At 45.9% G+C, this 25,274-nt stretch overlaps 1 protein-coding gene and 1 pseudogene across 2 annotated transcripts in view; one reads left to right on the top strand and one right to left on the bottom strand.

Annotated features, from left to right (window-relative positions):
- The window catches only part of CHAF1A (chromatin assembly factor 1 subunit A), a 34,434-nt gene extending 9,612 nt beyond the window's left edge, over nt 1–24,822 (top strand). Inside the window, exons 4-15 of one of the 2 annotated variants that reach the window (XM_036241171.1) lie at nt 2,527–2,583; nt 5,407–5,636; nt 5,884–5,944; nt 6,346–6,414; nt 10,901–11,127; nt 11,921–12,089; nt 12,266–12,343; nt 13,111–13,203; nt 14,339–14,591; nt 15,184–15,674; nt 23,553–23,649; nt 24,310–24,822. In XM_036241171.1, coding sequence (XP_036097064.1) covers nt 2,527–2,583; nt 5,407–5,636; nt 5,884–5,944; nt 6,346–6,414; nt 10,901–11,127; nt 11,921–12,089; nt 12,266–12,343; nt 13,111–13,203; nt 14,339–14,591; nt 15,184–15,674; nt 23,553–23,649; nt 24,310–24,410 — 1,926 coding nt within the window. In that variant the 3' untranslated portion in view covers nt 24,411–24,822. Of the gene's footprint in view, nt 1–2,526; nt 2,584–5,406; nt 5,637–5,883; nt 5,945–6,345; nt 6,415–10,900; nt 11,128–11,920; nt 12,090–12,262; nt 12,344–13,110; nt 13,204–14,338; nt 14,592–15,183; nt 15,675–23,552; nt 23,650–24,309 lie in introns of both variants that reach the window. The other variant, XM_036241170.1, reaches the window with a different exon arrangement.
- Nucleotides 8,980–9,669, bottom strand: LOC118615895 (annotated as a pseudogene).
- Nucleotides 24,823–25,274: the final 452 nt, after the last annotated feature.

Raw genomic sequence — 25,274 nt, 5'->3', positions numbered from 1 at the left:
CCCACTGAATTATTCCCCCTACCCCATGTCCCCTCCCCTTGCACTTAAATATGGCTGGACCAATTTGAGTTGTGTTCTTTCCCCTCTGCGTTCTGCCTTCTGTTAGATTTTCAGCTGCTGTTGCTGAGCCCATCCATATCAGGCTCTCCTCACCTCATTTGCTACTGATAATCTGCTCTGAGCTTAGAAATGAGATCTCCTTATGTATAAGGAGAGCAGAGTGACCAGGCTCTGAGAATAGTCTCATAAATTAAATGTAGGAATTTTAATGCACAGACAGTTAAATCTGCCTTGACTAGAGGTAGCTGGTGTGCATTTCAGCCTCCTTCTGAGATCCTGGGTCTTGTTTTTGGCAGCAGTGTTCCAGATAGATAAAATGTATGGCACATGCTTTTGAAAGAGTTCTATAAATACTTGTGCCATATGTCACAAAGATAAAATTAAACCAATAAGGTTCTCCCAAATGTCTAGTAAAGCAGTAGAGATACTGGTTTTATATTAAATCGTAATTGCTGAGGTTGTTGGATGTTATTAAGGCAGCTCCTGATAGTCATGTTAACTCTAGTATTCCCGGACTCACAGCAAAGGGGAAGCAATGTAAAAGGCACTAGATGTTGCAGCTGAAATTCCACAACTATGGGCAAGACTAAGTGTGTTCCTCACCACCCCCAAAAATGTATATAGGAATCTGGCAATCACGTTCACTATAATCTTTGAACATAAAGGACAATGACATAGAGATATAGAAACTTACAAATTCTGCTGTTAAATCCTTTGCTCTGGGGGTGAAGCCCGCAGACTTGGTAGATAAAGTGGATTCTGAAGAGGCAGGTGCTTTTTCTTAAGATTTTGTTAAGACAGCTTTGGTAACCGACATTTCAGTTGGCATATGCTCACTTGGGCACAGTCTCTGTGGCATTGGAGCTCCTGCCAACACGTGGCTTTCAGATGACTACTCAGCCTTTTCTCTGAGTCCAGAAAAATCTTGGTATGTCAAGTAAGAAGGATGCCTTGAGTTTATTAATCTAAATTTTATTCTGCAAGAGATCTTAGTCAGGGCTGAGGCTTTCTCGGGTAGAGAAATCACAGTTCCATAGTTTTGTCGATATTATCAAGCCCTCTTAAGAGAAATGGACCTTTGGTTTTCCAGCTTCGCTTCATTCTCATTTTTCGTTTACCTGTCCAAGTCTGAACTCTCCACTGCTCTTCAACCTAATGGTTTGGTTATCAGGACTCCCTGCTCTGGAGAGAACTTGGGCCAATAATCTGAATTCTTGTTCATACTTTAATCTGAGGCCATTTGGCCAGCATGGTGCATGAATCCAACATGTGTCTTGGGAAGTCCTTGTCACCACTCTCAGTTTGAAGCAGGGTGATAGAGAATATTATGCTCTAAAACATATAGATTCTGGCAATTTAACTTTTTTTCACCGTTCATTCCACATTCTAAAAACAGAACTGCACCAGGCAGAAAGTACAGATTGGTGACCCATGGGAATCCAGCCCATAAACATTTTATTTGATTCATATAGTGTTAGTTTTTATTTATTTTTTTGGTGCGCGCCCCTAGTGGGAACTGAACCCGGGACTCTGGTCCACAGGCCAACGCTCTAATTGCTGAGCCAAACTGGCCAGGACACTTCTTATTTTTTTTATCCTCGCCCGAGGACATTTTTGCATTTATCTTCAGATAGACTGGGAGGGAGAAAGGGAGGAAGAGAGAGAGAAACATTGACATGAGAGAGACACAATAAGTGGTTGCCACCCACATGACCCCAACCAGGGCCAGGGACAAACTGCAACTTAGATACGTACCCTTAAAGGGAACTGAACTTGGGACTTTCTGGTCCGTGGGCTGACACTCTAACCGCTGAGCCAAACCGTCCAGGGCACATAGTATTAGTTCTTAGATGGTACCTATAGAATGTACATAAAATTGACAGTTCTCTCTTGGAAATTGCCTGTAAGAGCTCCATCCTCTTTGACCAAGGTATGTACTCTCTAGTTGGCTACAAATGTTACTACTCTGTGTCATTTGTGTCATCTGCCTTCCCCATCTCCCCTCTCATCCCCAGATGCACACATGTGTACTTTATTGGAGTTTATAATCCCACTAAGACATTTTGGTTCTGTATAGTGGAAACTGGTCACCTGGAAATTTTTCATTTTTCTTGTTTTGCAAAGAAGTCCTTAATAGTATGGGTCACTTGTTCCCTTCTTCCCTAGCCCCAAGGACTGTACAATATGTTAAAGTGACTGAAACAGCCCACATTTAAAGATAACTGTCTTTGTCCGGCTGGTGTGGCTCAGTGCTTGAACATCAGCCCATGCACCAAGAGGTCACTGGTTCAATTCCTGGTCAGGGCATATGCCCAGGTTGGCCAAATCCCCAGTGAGGGGCATGCAGAAGGCAGCCAGTCCATGTTCTCTCATCAATGTTTCCCCCTCTTTCTTTTTCTCCCTCCCCCCTCTATAAAATCAATAAAGGAAAAAAACAACAATAAAGATAAATGTCTTTCATTTCAGATAACTAAGAAATTGATCAAAGGTTCTGCTGAGAAGAACAAGATGAGACTACAAAGAGTAAGACATTTTCCCTGAAATAGAAACTAACCCACTGTGCTTTTGCATTAAATATAAGCTAAGCCCTTTGCACTTCCTCAACCCAGTTTTTACCTCTCCCAGCTTATCCTGACCCTCACTGTGACTCTTGCTTCATTGACATAACTGGGCATCGTAGATTACATCATTTTAAGCTTTGTTGAAGCTTAAAGCTTTGCATGTAGCTTTTCTAAGCTATTATTATTATCACAATAATAATTGTGTATCTTATTGTAGTTTAAAATTTTCTTCACAAGAACCTAGTCCCTGCCCTAGTCAGTTTGGGTGAGCGGTTAGAGTGTTAGCTGGCAGACCTAAGGGTCTCAGGTTTGAGTCCTGGTCAAGGGCACATACCTGGGTTGCAGGTTCAATCCCAGCCCCAGTTGTAGTAGCGCGGGAGGCAACCGATCGCTGTGTCTCTTTTACATTGATGTTTTTCTCTCTCTCTCCCTCCCTCCCTTCCACTCTTATCTAAAAATCCATGGAAAAAATATCCTTGAGTGAGGATTAACAACAACCAAAACAGCACCTTGTCCCTTTCCTTGCATCCTAGGCTCCTACAAATCAATTTAGGTTCCATTACTTCTTACATGCTGTAGCATTTTAGTGCCCCCTACACTTGTTGGGTGATTGTTACTTAGTGGTAACAATGTGAGTCATGGATTCTGTTATCTGGGGATCACCACATTTCACACACAGCAGTTCAGGGACCTTCTTTCTTATTTCCGTGAAGAACAGAGAAGGCCATTGGGCTTCTCCCCTCCCATGCCAGCTCATGGAATGGGCACTGATGACATTTGGCTGTGTGTTCATGGATGTTTCATGTGCTGTCCATCTTATGGCTGTGTTCGACTTTTGTAGGCCTCATTTTGATGGCTATAGAGTTTGTCTCATTCTCCATTGGGATTTCAGAGTTGGCCACACGTGGGTGGGAGTGAAGATGGGACTCAAGTATGGTTGTAGAGACCTGGTTGTACTGATCAACCCATGATTTCCAGAGCCTTCTGTCTTATTGAACAGTGGGGAGCTGCTAGTCTTGTTACTAGATCCAGACCAGGCACCTTCTTAAGAATCCTATGTGTCAGGTGAGGTTGCTGAGGATACTTGGTGAGAATTGAACATTCAAACATCTCTAATGGCCTCCATGGCTTGTATTAAAGCAACCAAAGGGTGCCCTGGGCAGTTTTGCTCAGTGGTAGAGCATCGGCTTGTGGACCAAAGAGTCTCGGGTTCGATTCTGGTCAAGGGCACATACCCCAGTTGCAGTTTGTCCCCAGCCCTGGTCAGGGTCGTGCAGGAGGCAACCAGTTCGTGTGTCCCTCTCATATTGATGTTTCTCTCTCCCTTTCTCTCCTACTCTATCTGAAGATAAATAGAAAAATATCTTCGGGTGAGGATTTAAGAGAAGGAAAAAAAAGCAACCAAAGGGTTATCAGGGCAGAGGGTAGAATATTCTCTAGAGACAAGGCCTAATCATGCACCCAGACCCAAAGAGGAGTTGTCAGGCTCCTCACCTTGGGAAGACCATCTTTGGTGGTAATGTAATGGTCTTTGAAACTTGCCCTGTGCTTTGTTAAAGGCTTTCTGTTTTCGGTCACATGAATTCAAGATTCTGTAATAACTCAGTGTCTCAGGCCACATGCCAGTTCTTTGGAAGGAGGTATTGATGTGTTAAAACAAGGCATTACCACTTTAACAAATTTCAAAGACACTAGCTATTTTCTCCTTAGTAATGCGAATTGCTCTTTGTCCATTCTTCACATTTATCCTTTTGAGATTCTGGGAAATTGTTTTAAAGATTAAAAATAATTTTTTTCTTTTATTTTTTATGTGTTCTCATCTATTTGCCATTGTTTTAAGACTCTACCTATCAGGTTCCCTATCCTTGCCTCATCCAGTCATCTATTTTAAAAGAAATAAAGTAGCCTGGCTGATGTGGCTCAGTGGTTGAGCACCGATCCATACACCAAGAAGTCTCCAGTTCAATTCCCAGTCAGGGTACATGCCCGGGTTGTGGGCCAAATCCCCAATGGGGAGCATGTAGGAGGTGGCCAATTGATGTTCTCTCTCATCTATGTTTCTATATCTCTCTCTCCCTCCCTTCCTCTCTCTAAAACCAATAGAGAAAAAAGAAATAAAGCAAACCTTGTCATCTGGTATGGTATTGGGGGGTATGGAAGAAAAATGCTTTTGTTATAAAGGCAAGGAGGTAAAACCTGTCAGTGTTTCCGTGTCTTTATTTTACCACATTTAAAAAAAAAAGTATTGATTGATTCGGGGGGGGGTTAGAAAGAGCAAAACATCGATTTGTTTTCCACTTATTTATGCATTCATTGGTTGATTCTTGTATGTGCCCTGACCGGGGATCGAACCTGCAACCTTGGTGTATTGGGCAGACGCTCTCACCAACTGACCTACCTGGCCAGGGTTTTATCACAGATTTCTCATTAAATCACTGGAACTCAAATGAATAGCAGGCATCCTGCATATGCAGCCCAGGGGTACTTATTTAACCTTTTTAAATTAAGTAAAAAATTAACTCTGCTTCACATATGAAGAAGGTATTTTAACTGAATCTTATTTTGAATGGCCCATAAGGTCTTATGACAAAAGTTAGTTTTCACAACAGAAGGAAATGTGATGGAAAAAAGCACTTCCATGTAAGGATGTTAACCATCAGGCTTCTAGAGCCAGTTCCTTCATTCTTCCCCTTTCTGTTTGAACTCATCATCCCCATGATGCTGACCTGACCTTTCCTGGGAGTTCTTCGGGGGACACAGCTGTTGAATTGTCTCTTGACTGCAGGATAAGGAGCGTTTGGGCAAGCAGCTAAAGTTACGGGCTGAAAAAGAGGAAAAGGAGAAGCTGAAGGAGGAGGCCAAGCGGGCCAAAGAAGAAGCCAGAAAGAGGAGGGAGGAAGAGAAGGAGCTGAAGGAGAAGGAGAGGCGTGAAAAAAGGGAGAAGGAAGAAAAGGAGAAGGCAGAGAAGCAGCGGCTCAAGGAGGAGCGGCGTAAGGAGCGGCAGGAGGCCCTGGAGTGAGTGTCCTCTTCAGGGCAGCCTGAGCACTTGGGACAGGCCTCTGCCCCCTTCCCTCCCTTTCTGTATCTTCCCCAAGGAAGGGATGAAAGAACCTCTGTCCTGTTGCCCTCTTCCCCTCTCCTGCCTCTGTCTTCCAGGGACATCTGTGTAGACCCCTAACTGACTCTTGGGTTCTTATGTGGGAACACAGGCTTTGTGTGCACTGGGCTCTGGTTGGCTGAAACTAAATTTCATGTCCCACAGGGCTAAGCTGGAGGAGAAGAGGAAAAAGGAAGAGGAGAAACGGTTGAGAGAAGAAGAAAAGGTAGACATCCTCCTAGAACCTCCATATTCCAATCTGTTGGAGAAATGGACCCTGGAATTGTCATAAACGGGGTTTTTGCCTATTGTTGCCCATGTTCCCTAGGTCATGGGATGCCCAGTGGTCCTACAGGGACTGGCATGTGTGTGTACATGTGCTCCTATAGCTTGTTGTCTTGCTGACATGTCATGTGCCTGCTGGCTTAATGCCCTAGCCCTTCGGTCCACAAGAGCCTCATCCTTTGAATTTGCTTGGGTCCCAGGTGGGAGTTGATGGGTTTTGAGAGTTAACATCAAAATAATGCTTTCAATGAAAAAATGCTTGGGCTTTAAGTTCTAGGGGCCTTTGCGTGTTTGAAAACACACACCATTTTTTTCATTTCCTCATCTTCTATTAAATTGCAGCGCATTAAAGCAGAGAAAGCAGAAATCACGAGGTTCTTCCAGAAACCAAAGACTCCACAGGCCCCCAAGGTGAGCAGCAGTTTTATTTGGCCTTGCTTTTTGTCTGTCAGGCTCTTCCCTTTGGAAAAATAAAAGGGTGTCTTCTGACCAGGGGCCTTCACTTACACAGGGAGTTTCTATTTCTGATAGAACCTGGAGGTTCTTGCTATGTCCTTGAAAAGGCAAAAAGTGGACCTTTTTAGGAATTGCTTCGTGAACAGTTTTGTGTGAGGAGCTGTGTGAAAAGGTATAAAAGAAGATCTAGTCCTTACCCTCAGGATTTTATGCACAAGAGGGGGAAGCAAGATTAAGCATAAAACAAGAGCCTAGAATTCCACTTTCCCAGTCTAGCATCCAGTCACCCTCTGAACTAGCATCTGCTTGTGCAGATCCCAGGGGACCCCCTTCCTTCCATCCTCCATGCTCCAGAGGTAATCCATCTCCTTCAGTGTAAGGGTGTCCTTTCAGATCTTTTTGCATGTAGATCCCTTTTTATATTTGTGTATTTGTATACACATAAATCAGGATAACTCTGAATTTATGATGTTACTGCTTTGTTTGCATTGCTGTAACTTGGATTCTTGCCTGGTCGGCTCATTTTGGTCTACTACAATCTTTTTTTTTTTTCATTTGAGGATACTTTTCCATTTATCTTCAAATAGAGTGGGAGGGGGAGAGAGTGAGATATTGACCTGAGAGAGACACATCGATTGGTTGACTCCCTCTCAACCCTGACCAGGGCCAGGGACCAAACTGCAACCGAGGTATGTGCCCTTGACTCTTTGGTCCATGGGCTGACGCTCTAACTGCTGAGCCAAACAAGCCAGAGCTACTTTAATCTTTTTTGTTGCTGCATAATGTTTCATAATGTGCATGGTATCACAATGTATAGATCCATTCTCCTGTTGATCTCGGTCCTTCGTGCTGTGAATGTCACTCACTTGCCTCTTTGCTTGGGTGCCTTTCTTTTTTTTTTTTTTTTTTGGTCCTCACCCGAGGACATTTTTCCATTTTTTGTTCAGGTAGAGTGGGAGGGAGAGAGAGGAACAGAGAGAGAGAGAGAGAGAAACATCGACGTGAAAGGGACACATCGAGTGGCTGCCACCCGCACAACCGACCAGGGCCGGGGACAAACCGCAACCGAGGTACGTGCCCTTAGCGGGAACCGAACCCGGGTCTCTCAGGACCGCAGGCCGACGCTCTAACCGCTGAGCCAAACCGGCCAGGGCTTGGGTGCCTTTCTTTAGGACAACCACCCGGAGGTAGGCTTGCTGCTAGGTCCAAGGGTACACACTTTAGCGAGATTATATTAGTTACTGTCCAAGTGCCCTCCCAAACAAACAAAACAAACAAAAATACATTCCCCCAAACAAACAAAAATACAATCTTCCCTACCTGCCACTAGTACTGGATATGATCACTTTTCTTTTTTTCTTTTTAAATATGTTTTTTATTGATTTTAGAGAAGGAGGGTGGGAGGGAGAGAAACATCAATTGGCTGCCTCCTGTAAACACCTCGACTGGCGACTGAACCTGCAACCTGGGTATGTGTCCCGACCAAGAATCGAACTGGCAATCTTTTGGTACATGGGACAACACCCAAGCAAGTGAGCCATGCCGGCCAGGGCATGACTTTTCTTTTAACTTAGCCAACTGATAGGTAAAAAACTGATATTTTTGTTTCACTTTACATTTTTCCATGATGTCTAGTGTAGTTGAGCATCTTTTTTAGTTTGTTTGCCATTTTATTTCTTTACAGGTTTGGCTTTTTGCCCTGATCTCTAGGAGTTATTTATATAACCAGGATTTTTGTCCTTGGTGATATACACCACAAATATTTTAGTCTTTCAACTTGTATGGTGTCTTTTGTTGTAATTTCTTGGTTTTTTTTTTTCCTTATCCTCACCCGAGGACATTTTTCCATTTTTTGTTCAGATAGAGTGGGAGGGACAGAGAGAGAAAGAGAAACATCAACGTGAAAGGGGCACATCAAGTGGCCGCCACCCACACAACCCAAACAGGGCTGGGGACAAACTGCAACCGAGGTACGTGCCCTTAGCAGAAACCAAACCCGGGTCTCTCTGGACCGCAGGCCGACGCTCTAACCGCTGAGCCAAACCAGCCAGGGCGCTTGTTTTTGTTTTTTTAAATTTGTTTTTATTTAATTTTAGAGAGAGAGAGAAACATCAATGAAAGAGAACATCGATTGGCTGCCTCCCGCATGCCCCCCACTGGGCGTTTAGCCCACAATCTGGGCATGTGCCCTGACCGGGAGTCGAACCAGCGATCTCTTGGTGCATGGGTCAACGCTTAACCACTGAGCCACACCGGCCAGGCTAATTTTTTGTTTTAATGTCAGTGTTTTTATTCTTTTATGGTAATTGGCTTTTGGTTGGAAAGTCTTAGCTACCCTATAATAGTAGATGCATTCTAATTTGGGGGGGCGCAGCTTATTTGTTTTGGTTTTAGGTTTTGTTGTTTTTTTTGTTTTTTTCATCCCACAAGAAGTCATAACTTTATTAATGATAGAAACAGTACAAATTTCAAACCAAGCTGCAGTAACTCTCTAGAAACACACACACACACAAAGAGGTTGTCCTTTTTAGGTGGTTACATCGTTAATTCCATAATAGCATTTACAATATCATTACTATGGTTCTTCAGGGCTCGGACTGCCTTTGCTCTCGACACATTTGCTTGTGACATGACCAATTCTATGTCCTTAACTTCCACGCCTGTTTCATCAACCTCCTCCTCTTCACTCTCCTCTTGTACAGTTGGAGTCTGTGTATTTTCTTGAATGTTTGAGACAGCTTCACCTTGAACTTTGAATTTCTCAGCAACTGCTAGCTGTGCTTGCTGAGATAAATCCTCGATCTTGGCTTCCCCAAAAACTATGTAGACATCTGAAGTTGGGTTCTTGTAGACATCTGGTTTTGTGATGACAAAGAGGATGTTCTTCGATTTCTGGATAGTGACCCTAGTATAACCCCTGTAACCTGTCGAAGACCCAGTTTGGACATAGCCTTTCGTGCCTTCTTTTCACTCTGGCTCTGTTGTGTTTTACTGACTAGTTCTTCATTGATTTCAGCTGCCGCCGCCAGCTGGACTTATTGCATGGTTGCCTGTGTGGAATCTTGTTCCTTGAACTCTGGTACTGATTCATCACTGTCAAACTCTGTTCCAGATCCTGTCTCAGCCTGGGGCTGTGGCAGCTCTTGCTCTGTAGCAGGGACAGTTTCTGTGGCTTCACCGGGCATTTTGTGCAGTGAACGTGGAACCAAGATGGCGGCAGAAAGAGCAGGTTTTGTTTTTTTTTATGTCTAATTTTTTAGCCTAGCTGAATTCTCTATGCCTGTGGCGTGGGGCATGGCCCTTTTTCCCATATGGATGCCCAGTGTTCCCAGTACCTGCTCATTAGTGAGAACAGTCAGCTGGTTCTTGGCCTCGGATGCATATGGCATCGCCAGGGAGCTTTAGAGAACACCACAGGCCTGCTATGGGTGTCAGATTTTCTGACAGTCCCTGGTTTACCCCGTTGTGGAGCCCTGATGTGGGCTACTGGCCCCAGCTCTTCTTTCCTTGCTGAGGTGAAATGCTGGCTTTTACGTCGAATTTCATAGATGTTGACTGTCCTTCTGACATCCCATGCCCTCATGTGCTGCCAGTTTTGGGACCCACTGACACAGACATTAAAGACGCTGAAGGAGCCTGAGCAGGGAACTCAAACCTCCCAGAATTTACAGTGGTGGTTCTTAGGACACAGACATCAGTGTTTCAGGTTTATGTCCGCCTTTAGTGTTGAAATTGGCCCTGTGTTGAAGTTCATCTTGTATCGTCATGGTTGTGGCTATCAGTAAGCTGGTCACTCTCCAGATCTTGGTTTCCTCACCTCAGAGCTCAGGTTTCACTGTTTTTTTTTGTGTGTGTTTTTTTTAAAGAAAAGTTAGAGCCCTGGCCGGTTTGGCTCAGTGGTTAGAGTATTGGCCCGCAAACCAAGGGTTGGCGGGTTTGATTCTCAGTCAAGGGCATGTACCTGGGTTGCAAGTTCAACCCCAGCCCAGTTGGGGTGCATGGAGGCAACCAGTAGATGTGTCTGTCTCACATCGATGTTTCTCTCCTTCCCTTTCTCTCTTCTGCTCTTTCTAAAAGTCAATGGAAAAAATGTCCTCAGATGAGGATTAACAAAAAAAAGAAAAAGTCATATTTATTGAGGTATAATTTACTGTAAAATTTGCCATTTCCAGGTGTACTGTTGAATGAGTTTTGGCAGTGTTTCCACTATTCCTGATGGTTCCCATGTAGCTGGTTTCCTCCTTTTCCTACCAGTCCCTGACCACCACTGCTCTGTCCCTGTAATTTTGCCTGTTCCAGAAACTCGTGGTAATGTAATCACACAATATCTCTCCTTTGACTTAATCGCCTGGATGAATCTAAAATGCAACATGCTGTGCTCATTCGTGCCTCTGTTGAGTGGCATCTAACCCAGGTGTGCCATCACCTCTCTCCATTTCAGACCCTTGCCGGCTCCTGTGGGAAGTTTGCCCCTTTTGAAATTAAAGAGAACATGGTCCTTGCCCCTCGCTGTCGGACCACCTTTGACCAAGACCTCTGTGATCAGTTAGACCAGCTCCTACAGCAACAGAGTGGTGACTTCTCCTTCCTGAAAGATCTAAAAGGTCGGCGGCCCCTCAGGTCCGGACCCACTGTGGTTTCTAACCGGAATGAGGACATTTTTAACAGGTTAGTGACCGGGAAGACCGCCCTTTGCTCATTGGTGAAGTCAGAGCATAGTTGGTGAAGCTCTGGATTCTGGTCCACTGCTGACCCATTGTGGCCTTGGGCCAGTCGTCTCCCTTCCAGGTCTCAGGCCCTAACTTCAGTGCTTTGTCTGACCTTTCCTGGATTCCTGTGGGCCTCCAAAATCTCTCTGGTGTGCTTTTGGAGTGCAGACTGCCTGTCCCAGCGTCCCATTTTTTTCTGGGAGGGATCCATTTCCATGTTGGCCTCCCTGGAGGGGTACTCCCCTTGTTCTTGCTGATTCACTTACTCTCTCAATGACCCTGCTCTCGGACATGCCATGGGGCAGCAGTGTGGTGGCACTTCTGTTTCTCCCTCATCCTTGCTTTGTGTCTCTGGAGTAAATGTTCCTTAGCCTTCTTCAGGAGCAGGTGGTGCTGCTGCTTAATAGTTATCTACCTTTTTTTTTAATCCACCCGAGGACATTTTTTATTATTTTGTTCAGATAAAGTGGGAGGGAGAGAGAGAAACATTGACGTGAAAGGGACATATTGAGTGGTTGCCACCTGCACGACCCAACCAGGGCGGGGGACAAACTGCAACCAAGGTACATGCCCCTAGCGGGAACCGAACCCGGGTCTCTCTGGACCGCAGGCTGACACTCTAACTGCTGAGCCAAACCAGCCAGGGCTGGTTACCTGCCTTTGTAGACTGTAGGTGGCTTGCTTCCCTGGGAAGACTGGGTGACCGCGTTGCCGGGGACGCACATAACTGAGCGCAGTATCTTACTTCTCAGTGACATGGTGATTGTGGAAAGCAGCAAAGCAGATGGTGTTCCTGAGAGGAAGAGGTTTGGTAGGATGAAGCTCCTGCAGTTTTCTGAGAATCACCGACCAGCATATTGGGGGACGTGGAATAAGACAACAACAGTCATCCATCCAAGGGACCCCTGGGCCCAAGACAGGGTGAGCATGCAAGCAGAAGTGCCAGTGGTCTAGACCCTCCTATCTTTACATGTTTCCTCAGTTTGCCTTGACACTGTTTGCATTCATTCTGTAAGTATTCTAGCTTATCTGCTCTGCCTTTTCCTCCCAACCCTAAGAGATGGCAATGACGCACTTCATGTCTGTTTTCCCAGAAGCTCCTGGACTACGAGGTGGACAGTGATGATGAATGGGAAGAGGAGGAGCCAGGAGAGTCTCTGTCTCACAGTGAAGGGGTGAGTGTAGACCTGGAATGATCGCAGCTTCCATCAGAGGACTGCAGCAGCCCTAGGCTGGATTCATTTATACAGTTTCTGTGTCACCTGCAGAGTTGTCTAAAAATGTTGGCCAATGGTTCACATCTGGATTCACAACTTCTCTTGAAATACCTTATTTGGCAACACTAACGTGCCCACTTGGCAGTAGCGGGTTGTTACCGAGCATTGTCACACTTTATAGATGGAGCACACCCACAGTCTGGTTCACCCAGGTCCTCACTACTCCCTTTTGCCTTACTGAGCAACTTTACTTGTTTGCATTCTGCCTGGCCCTCACCACCATCCCCCACCACACACACTGCAATATAATGGGATTCGTTCATGGGGTTTGGGTTGATCCTCATAGTGTCTAGGAACAACAGATCGGTAGATGGCTTTTTTTCCTTCCTTAGACATACACAGATTTAAATTTTTTTTTTTTTCAATTCTCACCCGAGGATATTTTTTTATTTTATCTTTAGATAGAGTGGGAGGGAGGCAGAAAGAGAGACATCTACATGAGAGGGACACATCGACTGGTTGCCTTCTGCACAACCTTGACCAGGGCTGGGGACAAACTGCAACTGAGGTATGTGCCCTTGACTGGAATTGTATCTGCAACTCTTTGGTCTGCAGGCTGATGCTCTAACCACTGAGAAAAACTGGCCAGGGTCAGGTTTAAATTTTTAATGCAGCATGTATTCTGTGTCCACATCTGAACATACTTTTTTTTTTTTTTTTTTGAGGATGATGACGATGAAGTAGGAGAAGATGAAGATGATGATGATGGTTTTTTTGTGCCCCATGGGTACCTATCTGAGGATGAGGGAGTGACTGAGGTGAGTAGGTGCACGAGGAGGTGACCAGCTAAGAGACAAGCTCAGTTAGGGGCCGGAACTAGGTGGCTGCTGACCTGGGGACTGTGCCGATGGGTCCCAGCCCATCCATGGCCGATCCCACAGGTATCTCATTCTTCATAGCCATGAAGGTGAGCCCCAATGTGTGGTTGTTTGTGGGAATTCTAGGCCTTGAGCTGGAGTTTGTCTGAAAGGGTGGGAGAATTTGCAAAGGTGAGAGAAAATTCACAATCATGGGAGGGTGTGAGAAGAAACTCGTTTCAGAAAGTGACTGGTTCATGGGTCAGCTCATCAAACTTTTTTTTTAAACATTTGTTTAGCTGAAGTGTAATTAACATAGATTTTAATTAGTTTGCGTTTTAATAATTGGCAACATTTGTGAAACAACCACCCCATGTAAAATACAGACGTTTCTCTCTCTCCAGAATGTTCCTCCATTTGCCTTGGAGTTTACTCCACCACCACCAACAGCAACATTTTAAATTTTGCCACAAACGTTGCACTTTTGAGTAAGCCATTTTTAGGGTTCCAAAGGCCTGTCAATTGTGGTGTTGGGATAGTGGAGAAACAGTGATAGGTATGATACACTTGGGAATGATTTTCTCTCAGTCAGATTTGACGGGCATGTGTCCTGTATACATTTCTGGCCAATGAGGCAGGCTGGTGTCTCATACCCATAAGCACATCAGTCTTAGTGGTATCATCTGGTGTGGGAGATGCCCGGCCCAGTGGCTAAACTGGGCATGTGATTTCTAGTTAATTCAACAGCTCCCGAGATAACATTGTTAACCTGAAAATCAAGAGTGGAGATGAGAGGCCTCTTGAATACTTGTGACTTATCAGTCAGAATCAGACAAGATAGATGCTTCTAAAACACCAAATGTGCCAGTTACCATTTAATCTAGAAAAAAATATCTATGTTTCATCTCCTGTAATGTTAGAAAAGGGACAACTAGGACACAGTGGGAGCCATGAAGATGTTTCTGTCCTGGCCCTGACTCTGTGAATAACTGCACCCACATGCTCTTTCCTTCACCGTCCCCAAGGCTGGGACTGCAGAGCCTAGGGAGGAGGGGAGGAGGAACCCTGTGTAAGCATCTGCTCTCTCATCTGCAAGGAGTGTGCCGACCCCGAGAACCACAAGGTCCGCCAGAAGCTGAAGGCCAAGGAGTGGGATGAGTTTTTAGCCAAGGGAAAGCGGTTCCGGGTGCTCCAGCCCGTGAAGATCGGCTGCGTCTGGGCGGCAGACAGGGATGGCAGCGCCGACCTGAAGGTGTTAGAGCAGTTCACGGCATGCCTTCTAGAGACAGTCCTCTCCGAGGAGGAACAGACACCCAAGGCCTCGAAGAGAAAGAAGAGGGACCAGCACAGTGAGTGCTGGCTTGGGGCAGGGGTGGAAAGGGGTCAGGCTCCCACTTGCTCCAAAGCCCAGGTCAGTCCAAGGCTGAGGGCAGGAGACTTTTTAGTCAAGTGAATTAATAATGTAGAAGTTCTTTCAACAAATCACAAAGGCCAGCACTTGCTGGGCACATTTGTTCCTTTTCTGATAGTCACAGCAGCATTACAAGGCATCGAGTTTAATTAGCCCGTTTTACCAACAGAGACACAGCCCACAGTGCTTGGCTCAGGTTCACTGTCATCTCTAACTCCTGTGCCTCCTCACTCTTCAGAGCTGGAAGTGACCAGTGACTCAGATGAGAGCATGATGACCATTACTAAGGAAACACAAGTGTATAAAGTCAGACATGATAATGTATCTGAATGAATCTGCCTTGTGAGGTTTGGGCTTCACAGAATCTCTTCTGGAGCAAGTTCATGTGTCTTAAATCTATCCTTAAAAAGCCATTTGAAGCAGATTGTGTCCCACAATCTTGGTGACAGGTTCAGGAAACATGTACAGTGTTTATTGCTTTTCTCCCCATGACTGACACCCACCTATGTCCCCTTCTCTCTCTCTGCCAGTCTTGGCCCAGTTGCTCCCGCTGCTGCATGGGAATGTGAACGGAAGCAAAGTGATCATCCGGGAATTCCAGGAGTGCTGCCGCCAAGGACTGCTCAGCAAGGACACTAGCAGTCCTGAGAGCAGCTCCGCCAGCCCTCCAAGCCCAGGCTCTTCCCGCCCACAAACCCCCACCACCGGCGAGGACAATGCTGTCCCCTCCAAGGCCAGGCTCAAGCGTATTATTTCCGAGAACTCAGTGTATGAGAAGAGACCTGATTTCAGGATGTGCTGGTATGTCCACTCGCAAGTGCTGAAGAGCTTTGATCAGGAGCACCTGCCTGTGCCCTGCCAGTGGAGTTACATCACCATGGTCCCTTCAGCCACCAAGGAGGACAGTGGCAGCGTCCCCGCTGCAGGCCCCAGCCAGGGAACACCCATCTCCCTGAAGAGGAAGTCAGCAGGAAGCATGTGCATCACCCAGTTTATGAAGAAGCGCAGGCATGATGGGCAGGTGAGCAGTGGAGTGCTTAAGGGCCCCCCAAAGTAATTTTTCTATTTTTAATAAAGTTTGTTTTTTAGAGCAGTTTTAGATTCACAGCAAAGTTGAGGGAATAAATTTGTCTGAAATTGAGGGAAAGGTACAGAGGTTGCTCATATTACTCCCCCATCAACATCCACTACCAGAACCCTGTGCTTGTTGGAGTTGATGAACTCACATTGACACATCATTAGCATTCAAAGTCCATAATTAACATTACGGTTCACTCTTGGTGTACATTCTATGGGTTTGGACAAATGTGTAATGACATGAATCCACCATTACAGTGTCATACAGATCTGTTTCATTGCCCTAAAAATCCTCTGATCTGCCTATTCATCCTCCCACCCTCCTAATCTCTGGCAACCACTAATCTTGGGGTTTTGTTTTATTTTTTTAATCCTCACCTGAGGATATTTTTCTGTTTATTTTCAGATAGAGTGGGAAGGGAGGGAGGGAGAAACAAACATTGATGTGAGAGAGACACATCGACTGGCTGCCTCCTGCACGGCTCCAACTAGGGCCAGGGACAAACTGCAACCAAGGTACGTGCCCATGACTAGAATCGAACCCGTGACTCTCTTGTCCATGGGCTAATGCTCTAACTGCTGACCCAAACCGGCCAGGGCTCTTTTGGGTGTTTTTGGTTACTTTTCACCCAAGGATATTTTTCTATTGATTAAGAGAGAGAGAGAGACATCGATCGGTTGCCTTCCACATGCACCCCGACTGGGGCCAGGGACCTAACCTGCAACCCAGGCACGTGACCCTGACCAGGAATCAAACCTGAGACCCTTTGGTCCACAGGTCAACACTCTAGCCATTGAACTAAACCAGCCAGGGCAACCACTGATCCTTTTACTATCTCCATAGTTTTGTTTTTTCCAGATGTCACGTTGTTGGACTCAACAATATGTAGGCTTTTCAAGTTGGCTTTTTCACTTATATGCATTTAAGGTTCCTCCGTATCTTTTTGTGGCTTGATGGCTCCCTCAGTTTAGGGTCCTCACTTTATTTATTTATTTATTTATTTTTATCCTCACCCAAGGACATTTTTCCACTTTTTGTTCAAATAGAGTGGGAAGGGGAGAGAGAGAAACATTGACGTGAAAGGGACACATTGAGTGGCTGCCTCCCTCATGACCCAACCAGGGCCAGGGACAAACTGCAACTGAGGTATTTGCTCTTAGTGGGAACCGAACCTGAGTCTCTCTGGACCGCAGGCCAATGCTCTAACCACTGAGCCAAACCGGCCAGGGTGGGTCCTCACTTTAGGTGGGCATCTCACAGTTACAGATCTTAATGAAGGTGTGATAAGAGCTGTGTCTCCCGCTCATATCCAGAGCCTTCTTTAGAGGGTGGTGTTGCTCTGGGAGCTGAGCTCTGAAGGCTATAGCAGTGTGACAGAGGAGAGACTGTGTACGCCCTTTTTACTCCCTGCTTCTGCCCTCTGATCCTCTGACATGAGTTACTATGAAGGCGAGGGGGCAAGAGAAATAGCTCCTGGAATTTTGTCTGGCCTTTGTATTGTCACAAGAGGACCATCATGTCAACTGTCACTCTCCAGAGCTGCTGTCCTTGTGTACTTTTTTAGTTGTTGTTAATCCTCACCCAAGGATATTTTTTCCATTGATTTTTTTTTTTTTAAGTGTGGAAGGGCCTGGCTGGTGTGGCTCAGTGACTTGGTGTCGACTCATGCACCAAGAGGTTGCCGATTCGATTCCAGGTCAGGGCACATGCCCAGGTTGTGGGCCCCAATCCCAATGGGGGCCATGTAGGAGGTGGCTAATCGATGATCTCTCTCATTGATGTTTCTCTCTCCTCCCTCTCTCTGAGATCAATAAAGAAAAAAAGAGTGGAAGGGATGTAGGGAGGGGAAGAGAGAGAAATATCGATGTGAGAGAGAGGCATCATTGGTTGCCTCCTGCATGTGCCCTAACAGGGGTCAGGGATTGGACCTGCGACCCTTTGGTGCATGGGCCAATGCTCTAACACTGTGTAACACTGCCCAGGGCTGTCCATGTGCACTTGTGTGCACAGCTCTGCCTGTGGTTGCAGCTTAGTGCCGTGGGGAGCCCGCTGGGTGAGGAGACAGGCCCCAGACCGCCAAACACTTTCCTCCCTGGGCCTCTGCCTGAAATAATGGGCTTCATTAGATCCATTAGGTGTTTGAGCCACACAGAACCTTTTGTGGTTAATCTTATTGTTAACCCAGTCTTAGAAGGAACCCTTATGTGGCTATTCTGGTAGAAACAAGGTGGGGACCCCCGATTTAAAAATGGGTAGTGCTGGAAGACACCCTTTGTGTGAACTAAGTAGTGTTCGCAGCCCTCCGCCTCATCAGCCCTCCCTCAGGCACCTCTGTGCTGTTGTCTGTTTCATTGGGGTGGTGTGGAATTCTGCATGGTTTTGTGTGGGGGCACAGCTGTATTCCTGAGCTTCGCTTCTTTCATGGTTGTCCTTGTTTGTGTTCATAGCCTGTGTTTCCCTACATGGAAAACGGTGGTTTTGCCCATTATATACCAGGCACTATGCTAGGCACTTTATGTGAATTCCTGCATTTCGTTGGTAAGAAACTTCATTCACTAGTTGAGCCTCCAGGAAAGAAATTAAGTCAGGGTGTGTTCTCCTAGGTCAGAAAGTGCGTGCTTGGGAATCAGTGAAACAGGGCATGTCACCAGATGATACATACGCTACAGCAGTCCTATGCAATTGGTACGGACTCCATTCCCTATTGCAGAAGCACTGCCCAGGAGGAGGTTAAAACCTTAGGAGAGCCCTGCCTGGTTTGGCTCAGCAGTTAGAGCGTTGGCCTGTGGACCGGAGAGCCCCAGGTTCGGTTCCCGCTAAGGGCACGTACCTTGGTTGCAGTTTGTCCCCGGCCCTGGTTGGGTCATGTGGGTGGCAACCACTCGATGTGTCTCTCTCACATCAATGTCTCTCTCTCTCTCTCGCTCTCTTTCTCCCTCTCTCTCTCCTGCTCTATCTGAAGATAAATGCAAAAATGTCCTCGGGTGAGGATTAAAAAAATAATAATAATAAAACCTTAGGAGATCTGGGTATGCTGGCCTTCATAACCCTAGTTCAGTAAGTGGTAGGGGGCTCAAGTCTGCATTTTAAAGCCCCTTCTCAGGGAGTCCTTTGGAAAGGCTCCAGGAAACTGGGAGGGGTTCTTTGGGCAGGCAGCCTCACTGCTGCCCCTTGGAATGCTCAAGCTGGGACACCCTGCTTAACAGCCCTGGGTCCCCAGGACTATGTCCAGGCTTAGGTAACAGAGCCTCTGTGTTCTGGGGGTTTGTCTCTAGCAACAAGTCCTGAGCTCGTGTAACATCCCAGTCCAGTAGCCAGGTCCTCCTTTTTCCTGCTTCCTCCTTAGTGTGTGGCCAGCCAGCAGGATGAAGATGGATGAACCTATTTATTTGGCTGGAAAGGGACACCCATCCCAGCCACATTCCACCTGTATCTTTCTCACCAAAATGCTTAAGCACAGCCACTGTGAATTGCAAGAGAGGCTGTGAAGTGAGACCTGACCACCACCATCTTGGCCCAGGGGGATGCATGAGGAAGGCCTACACAAAGTGGGAGACAGTTACAACTTTCTAGAAGGGAAGATTGGAGGAGCAGGTGGAATGCTTCCTCCTACATTTTGGTAAAGCTGCTGACTGGTATTTCTGCACCGTCAGAAGTAGTTGTAGGCTAAACTATAAATGTGTGTGAATATCTTAAGTGAATTAAGCTTTGTTGTCAAGATTTTTTTTTTTTTTTTTTAATGCTCACCCATGGATATTTTTTTCCATTGATTTTCAGAGAGAGTGGAAGGGAGGGAGGGGGAGGGAGAGAGAGAGAGAAACGTCAGTGTGAGAAAGACACATCGATTGGTCGCCTCCAGCACTACCCTGACCTGGGCCAGGGATCGCACCTGAGACCCTTCGGTCCATGGGCTGACACTCTAACTGCTGAGCCAAACCAGCTAGGGCTGTTGTTGATAATTTTTAAATGTTCATTTAGAGTTCAAAAATCATCATAAACCCTAGGTTTATAACGTATTATGATCTAGTTAGATGAACAGCCTAGGGTGAGAGATCAGCTCTGCCACCAAGTGTCTTTGGCACCAGGGAGACTCAGATCTGTGAGCCTTAGTTTTATTTTAAATGGGGAGAGGTTCTAATTCCACTTTCCAGTCAAATATATCTATGATCAAAACAAAACTAAAAGAACAGGTGTTACACTGCTGTAGTTCTTGGCAGTTGCTAAATATCTTTCTAACTCCTGCCCGTTTCACATGTTCCCCCTTTTCCATCTCTGCATCCACCACATGCAGCAGTGACAGTGGGGTGACAAGCTTTCCCATTACAATAAGCTGCTGACAGCTCAGCACAGTAGATTCAGGGCATTATCCTAAATTTCCACTGTAAAATATTTTATAGCCTGTCCTATGTCTGGAGGGTTATAGATAGTGGTTCCTCTATACTTTTGTTTCCTGTCTGGAAGGCCCAGTGACTAGGGGAGGCTATGAAGAAATCCCTCTCTTCCTTTGCTTAACAGATCCAAATGAGCACCCCCACATCCTCATAGCTGTGACCTGGGTTGTTTGCTCTTCTTAGTCAATCAGTTTTTTATGTTTTTTTTTTTTTTTTCCTTTATTGATTTTTAGAGAGAGAGAGAGAAACATTCATGAGAGAGAATAGCGGTTGGCCGCCTCCTGCATGCCCCCCACTGGGGATCAGGCCCACAACCTGGGTATGTGCCCTGACTGGGAATCCAACCAACGATCTCTTGGTGCATGGGTCGACGCTCACCCACTGAACCACACCAGCCAGGCAGTCAATCAGTTCTTTAGAACAGGTTGTTAGAAATCACCCTCAGGATCCTCTGGTGGCAGCTGCTGCTTTGGCTCTGGGGACCATTCCTGTCTCAGTGATGCTCCAGCCACTGAGTAGCCCTGGTGTGGAACGTACACACCAGGAACTGATGATGCCACAAATTTGAGCCCAGTCTGCTGGCTAGGCCAGGAAGCCAATGTGCAAACCTTGTTGCTCTGTCGTCTCTTTTCTAGGCAAATGGAGATTTTTGTAGCAGAGGAATTTTTAAGTATTTTTAGAAGTAGCCTGTCTGTTGAAAAGTCTGTTCCTTCCTCCTCTACTGCTTCCCTTTGTTCATGTACAGAGAGAGTACACACTTGTGTGGATAGTTGATGTTTAAAATCAGTCCTACTACTTTTCCACCTTGTCTTTGTCCCCTCTGCTGAATGCCTATGAAAATGGCCCAGAAATCTAGTTGGAAATTCTAGCCCCAGTAGAGGCCTTCCTGCTCTCTCCCCTGTCCCTCCGGACTTCTGTCCACAGTTATCTAGATGGTACCCTCACTGGCCAAACTGGTCTAAGCATAAATTGAGAGTTGTCAAGTATAAGGTACAAGGGACAGAGAAAGCACTGACTGACTGGGCTCTCAGTCATTTATTTCAAATAATAAATTCTGAGAAAGTGTGTGCATTATCTATTTCTTTTTCAAACCAAAGCAGAAACCCAGATTTTTTTTTGTTGCTGTTGTTAATCCTCACTCGAGGATATTTTTTCCATTGACTTTTAGAGAGAGTTGCCCTGGTTGGTTTGGCTCAGCCGTTAGAGCATCGGCCCATGGTCTGAAAGGTCACAGGTTCAGTTCCTGGTCAGGACATGTATCTGGGTTGAAGGTTCGATCCCTGGCCCTGGTCAGGGTTTTATAGGAGGCAACCAGTGGATGTGTCTCTCTCCCCACCCCCACCCCCACCCCGCCCTTTCACTCTTGTCTAAAAATCAATGGAAAAATATCCTCGGGTAAGGGGGTTTGTTTGTTTATTTTTGTTAGAGATGTTTCTCCTTTTTCCCCCACTGATTCCCCCCTTCCCCCGCCCTGTCCCCAGCTTTGTTGTCCATGTCCATTGTTCATGCATACATGCATATAAGTTCTGTGGTTTATCTCTCCCAACCACCCCCTCTTCTGGGGATTGTCAGTCTGTACCCCACCTCCACGTCTCTGGGACTATCCCATTCCTCAGACTGTTATGTTCATTATATTCCACAAATAAGTGAGATCATATGATACTTGTCTTTCTCAGTTTGGCTTGTTTCGCTTAGGATAATACTTTCCAGGTCCCTCCATGTCGTCTCAAAGGATAAGAGATCTTTCTTTCTTACAGCTGCATAGTACTCCATCGTGTATGTGTACCACAGCTTTTTTTTTTTTTTTTTTTTTTTTTTAAGAGTTCCTGGCACATGGTAGCCACTTCTGTTTATTATTGGAGAGAAGTTTGTCCATACTTTGGCCTTCTCTCTCTCTTTTTTTTTTTATGTTTAATTTTATTTTTGTTTCTTTTTTACCCCATTGACACCCTCCTCCCCATTCCCCCCGCCCCATCCCCAGTTTTGTTGTTCATGTCCATTGGTTATGCATACATGCATATAAGTTCTGTGGTTTATCTCTTCCCTCTCCTCTCCCTCCCTTCTTCTGGGGATTGTAAGTCTGTACCCTACTTCCATGTTTCTGGGTCTACCCTATTCCTCAGACTGTTATGTGTATTATAGTCCACAAATAAGTGAGATCATGTGGTACTTGTCTTTTTCTGCTTGGCTTGTTTCGCTTAGGATAATACTTTCCAGGTCCTTCCATGTCGTCTCAAAGGATAAGACATCTTTCTTTCTTACAGCTGCATAGTACTCCATTGTGTATATGTACCACAGCTTTTTTATCCATTCATCTACTGATGGACACTTGGGCTGTTTCCAGATCTTAGCTATTGTAAATAGTGCTGCTGTGAACATGGGGGTACATATATTCTTTCTGATTGGTGTTTTAGGCTTCTTAGGGTATATTCCTAGAGGTGGGATCACTGGATCAAATGGAAGTTCAATTTTTAATTTTTTGAGGTAACACCATATTGTTTTCCATAGTGGCTGCACCAGTCTGCATTCCCACCAGCAGTGCACTAGAGTCCCCTTTTCTCCATACCCTCACCAACACTTGTTTGATAGTTTGTTGATGGCGGCCATTCTGACAGGTGTGAGGTGATACCTCATTGTTGTTTTAATTTGCATCTCTCTGATGATTAGTGATGTTGAGAATTTCTTCATATGTCTTTTGGCCATTTGTATTTCCTGTTTAGAGAGGTGTCTATTCAGCTCCTCTGCCCATTTTTTAATGGGGTTCTTTGTCTTCCTTTTGTTGAGTTGTATGAGTACTCTATATATTTTGGAAATTAACCCCTTATCTTATGTATCATTGGCAATGATGTTCTACCATACAGTGGGTTGCCTTTCTATTTTGATGGTTGTTTCTTTTACCACAGCTTTTTTATACATTTGTCTACTGATGGACATTTGGGCTGTTTCCAGATCTTAGCTATTGTAAATAGTGCTGCTAGGGTGAGGGTTTTTTTTTTTTTTTTAAGATTATTTTAGAGAGAGAGAAAAAAACATCGATGTGAGAGAGACATATTGATTGATTGCCTCCCACTCATGCCCTGGGTGGGGCTGAGGATTGAACCTGCAACCCAGGTATGTGTCCTTCGAACCCATGACAACACTGAGCCACACCGGCCAGGACCGGAATTCTTTCTAATTGAAAAACAGTTCACAAATTATTTTTGTAATAAGGTAAATATGATGGTGATAGTTTTTAGAGGCTCTGAATTGGTTCATTGGAGGAAACTCCCCAAGGTTTCCTTTGGTCATCCGCTATCAAATGGACTCCTCCAGAGTGTTGCCTAAAATGGTAAAGGAGGTCAGAAGTGTGTATGTATGTAGTGGGAGGGGTCACATATTGATCTGCCCTGAAGCACCCATGCTGACGGCTTGTGCCCCCTTGTCTGTTCAGGTTGGAGCTGAGGACCTGGATGGCTTCCAGGCAGACACAGAGGAAGAGGAAGAAGAGGATGGTGATTGTGTGATGATGGATATCTCGGATGTTGCTGGTGAGAATGGCCCCAGAACCCTCCTCATGCAGGCTGTCAGCAGGAGGAAGAGTACACACCCCCTCACTTTCACTGGCTCTCTTTTGTACTTTATGGGAGTTAAGACTCTGAAAGGTACTTGGTGGACTAGTCTAACCGTGGAGGTGGGCAGTTGGGTCCAGTCCAGGATCTGACTTGGTTTTCTCAGCTACATTTAGGAAACCAAAGAACTGAATGTTCGTTGCCGCTGAGGTGGATGGGAGGTGTCAGGGAGGAAGAGTCCAGAAGGTGGGGTCCGGGCACCAGTGAGGTGCCTCTGAACTGAGCTTCGCCAGGGAAAAGGAAGGTATCAGTGATGCCAGGCTCAGGGAGCCTTAAGTCTGGTGATCCTTGACAGAGCCACTTGGCCTTGGTATCCTAGTTTCCTCCCCTTTGCCATGAGGCTTCGGGGCCAGATTTCTCTCTTCCTGAATGAGCTGAAGAGGGGACAGGTTCTGGCTGAGGGCAGTGAGGGAGGACATCTGTCAAGAAAAGGGGGATGGGTCTGGTGACTACAGCCATGCCCCTTCTCTAACCACAGTTGGATTGGGAGGTGTTACCCTAAGAAAACTCCCAGAACTGTTTCAGACTCCAGTGACAGGGGTACAGCCACTAAAGCCCCTACCTCTCTTGCCTTTGCAGAGGTCCAGGACCCGTGTGGATCCACTCCTGAAGCTGGAAGGCCTATGGGAATGGACGCAAGCAAGAACTCCACACCCTGCAGCTCACTCAGCCCCTCTTGAGTACCCCAACTGGCTGGTGTGTGTGTGTGTGTGTATATGTGCGTGTGTGTATATGTGTATGTGTATAGAATGGTTAGGGTTTTCTCAGATGCTTCCCAGATACTTGAAAGTCCTACGATTCCTGTGTAAAGAGCACTTTGTCCTGCTTCGCATATGCCCCCTCAAGGGTTGGAAAGTATATAGGATGCTTGATTTATTCTTTCTGATATTTGTAAAAATTTTCCCCAAAGCTGTGTATTAATCTTCCCTTTAATAAAGCATTATCGCAATATGTTAGCCTGTACAGGGAATCCTAATTGTGCCCTAAGGATCCTGAGCAGGCACTATGATGAAATGAAATGTTTATAAATGAATTGGAGCCCTGCTGGTGTAATGTGGCACCGGGACTGATATGGATGTGTATAAACTTATTGTCTAGCCCTGACCTGGTGTGTCTGTCATCTTTTCAACACATCGTTTCTGTGAGTGGGTGTGTGTGCCTGCAGCTGTGGCCTGAGCCTGGTGCCCTGTGCTGTGCTGTTAGGTATCCATTCCTTATACCCCATGTGTGGTACTGTGGCATGTGTATCAAGCTTTCCACCTTACAAAAGCCCTGTCCCATCTCTTTGTTGTGAAATCCACCTCCCTGATGACCTAGTTCAGGGTGTGGCTTCTTAGCAGGTGCTTGTGCCCATCAGTTCCTCCTGCCCCTTGGGAGGTGAGCAGGGCATTTCTCCATCTCAAAGACCTGAATCCTGGCTTCCAGATGGACTTCTGGGTCAGCCACACACACCACAGGAGAGTACTGAAACTGAGTGGGGCCAGCTGAAGATGCTGGAGCCCTGGTCTTCGAGGTCCTGGAGCGACCCCACATTGGGGCACTGA

The sequence above is a fragment of the Molossus molossus genome, unplaced genomic scaffold, assembly GCF_014108415.1.
Source record: "Molossus molossus isolate mMolMol1 unplaced genomic scaffold, mMolMol1.p scaffold_m16_p_4, whole genome shotgun sequence".
NCBI lineage: Eukaryota > Metazoa > Chordata > Mammalia > Chiroptera > Molossidae > Molossus > Molossus molossus.
Note: the sequence above shows the minus strand (reverse complement) of the source record. Positions and strands in the feature narration are given on the sequence as shown.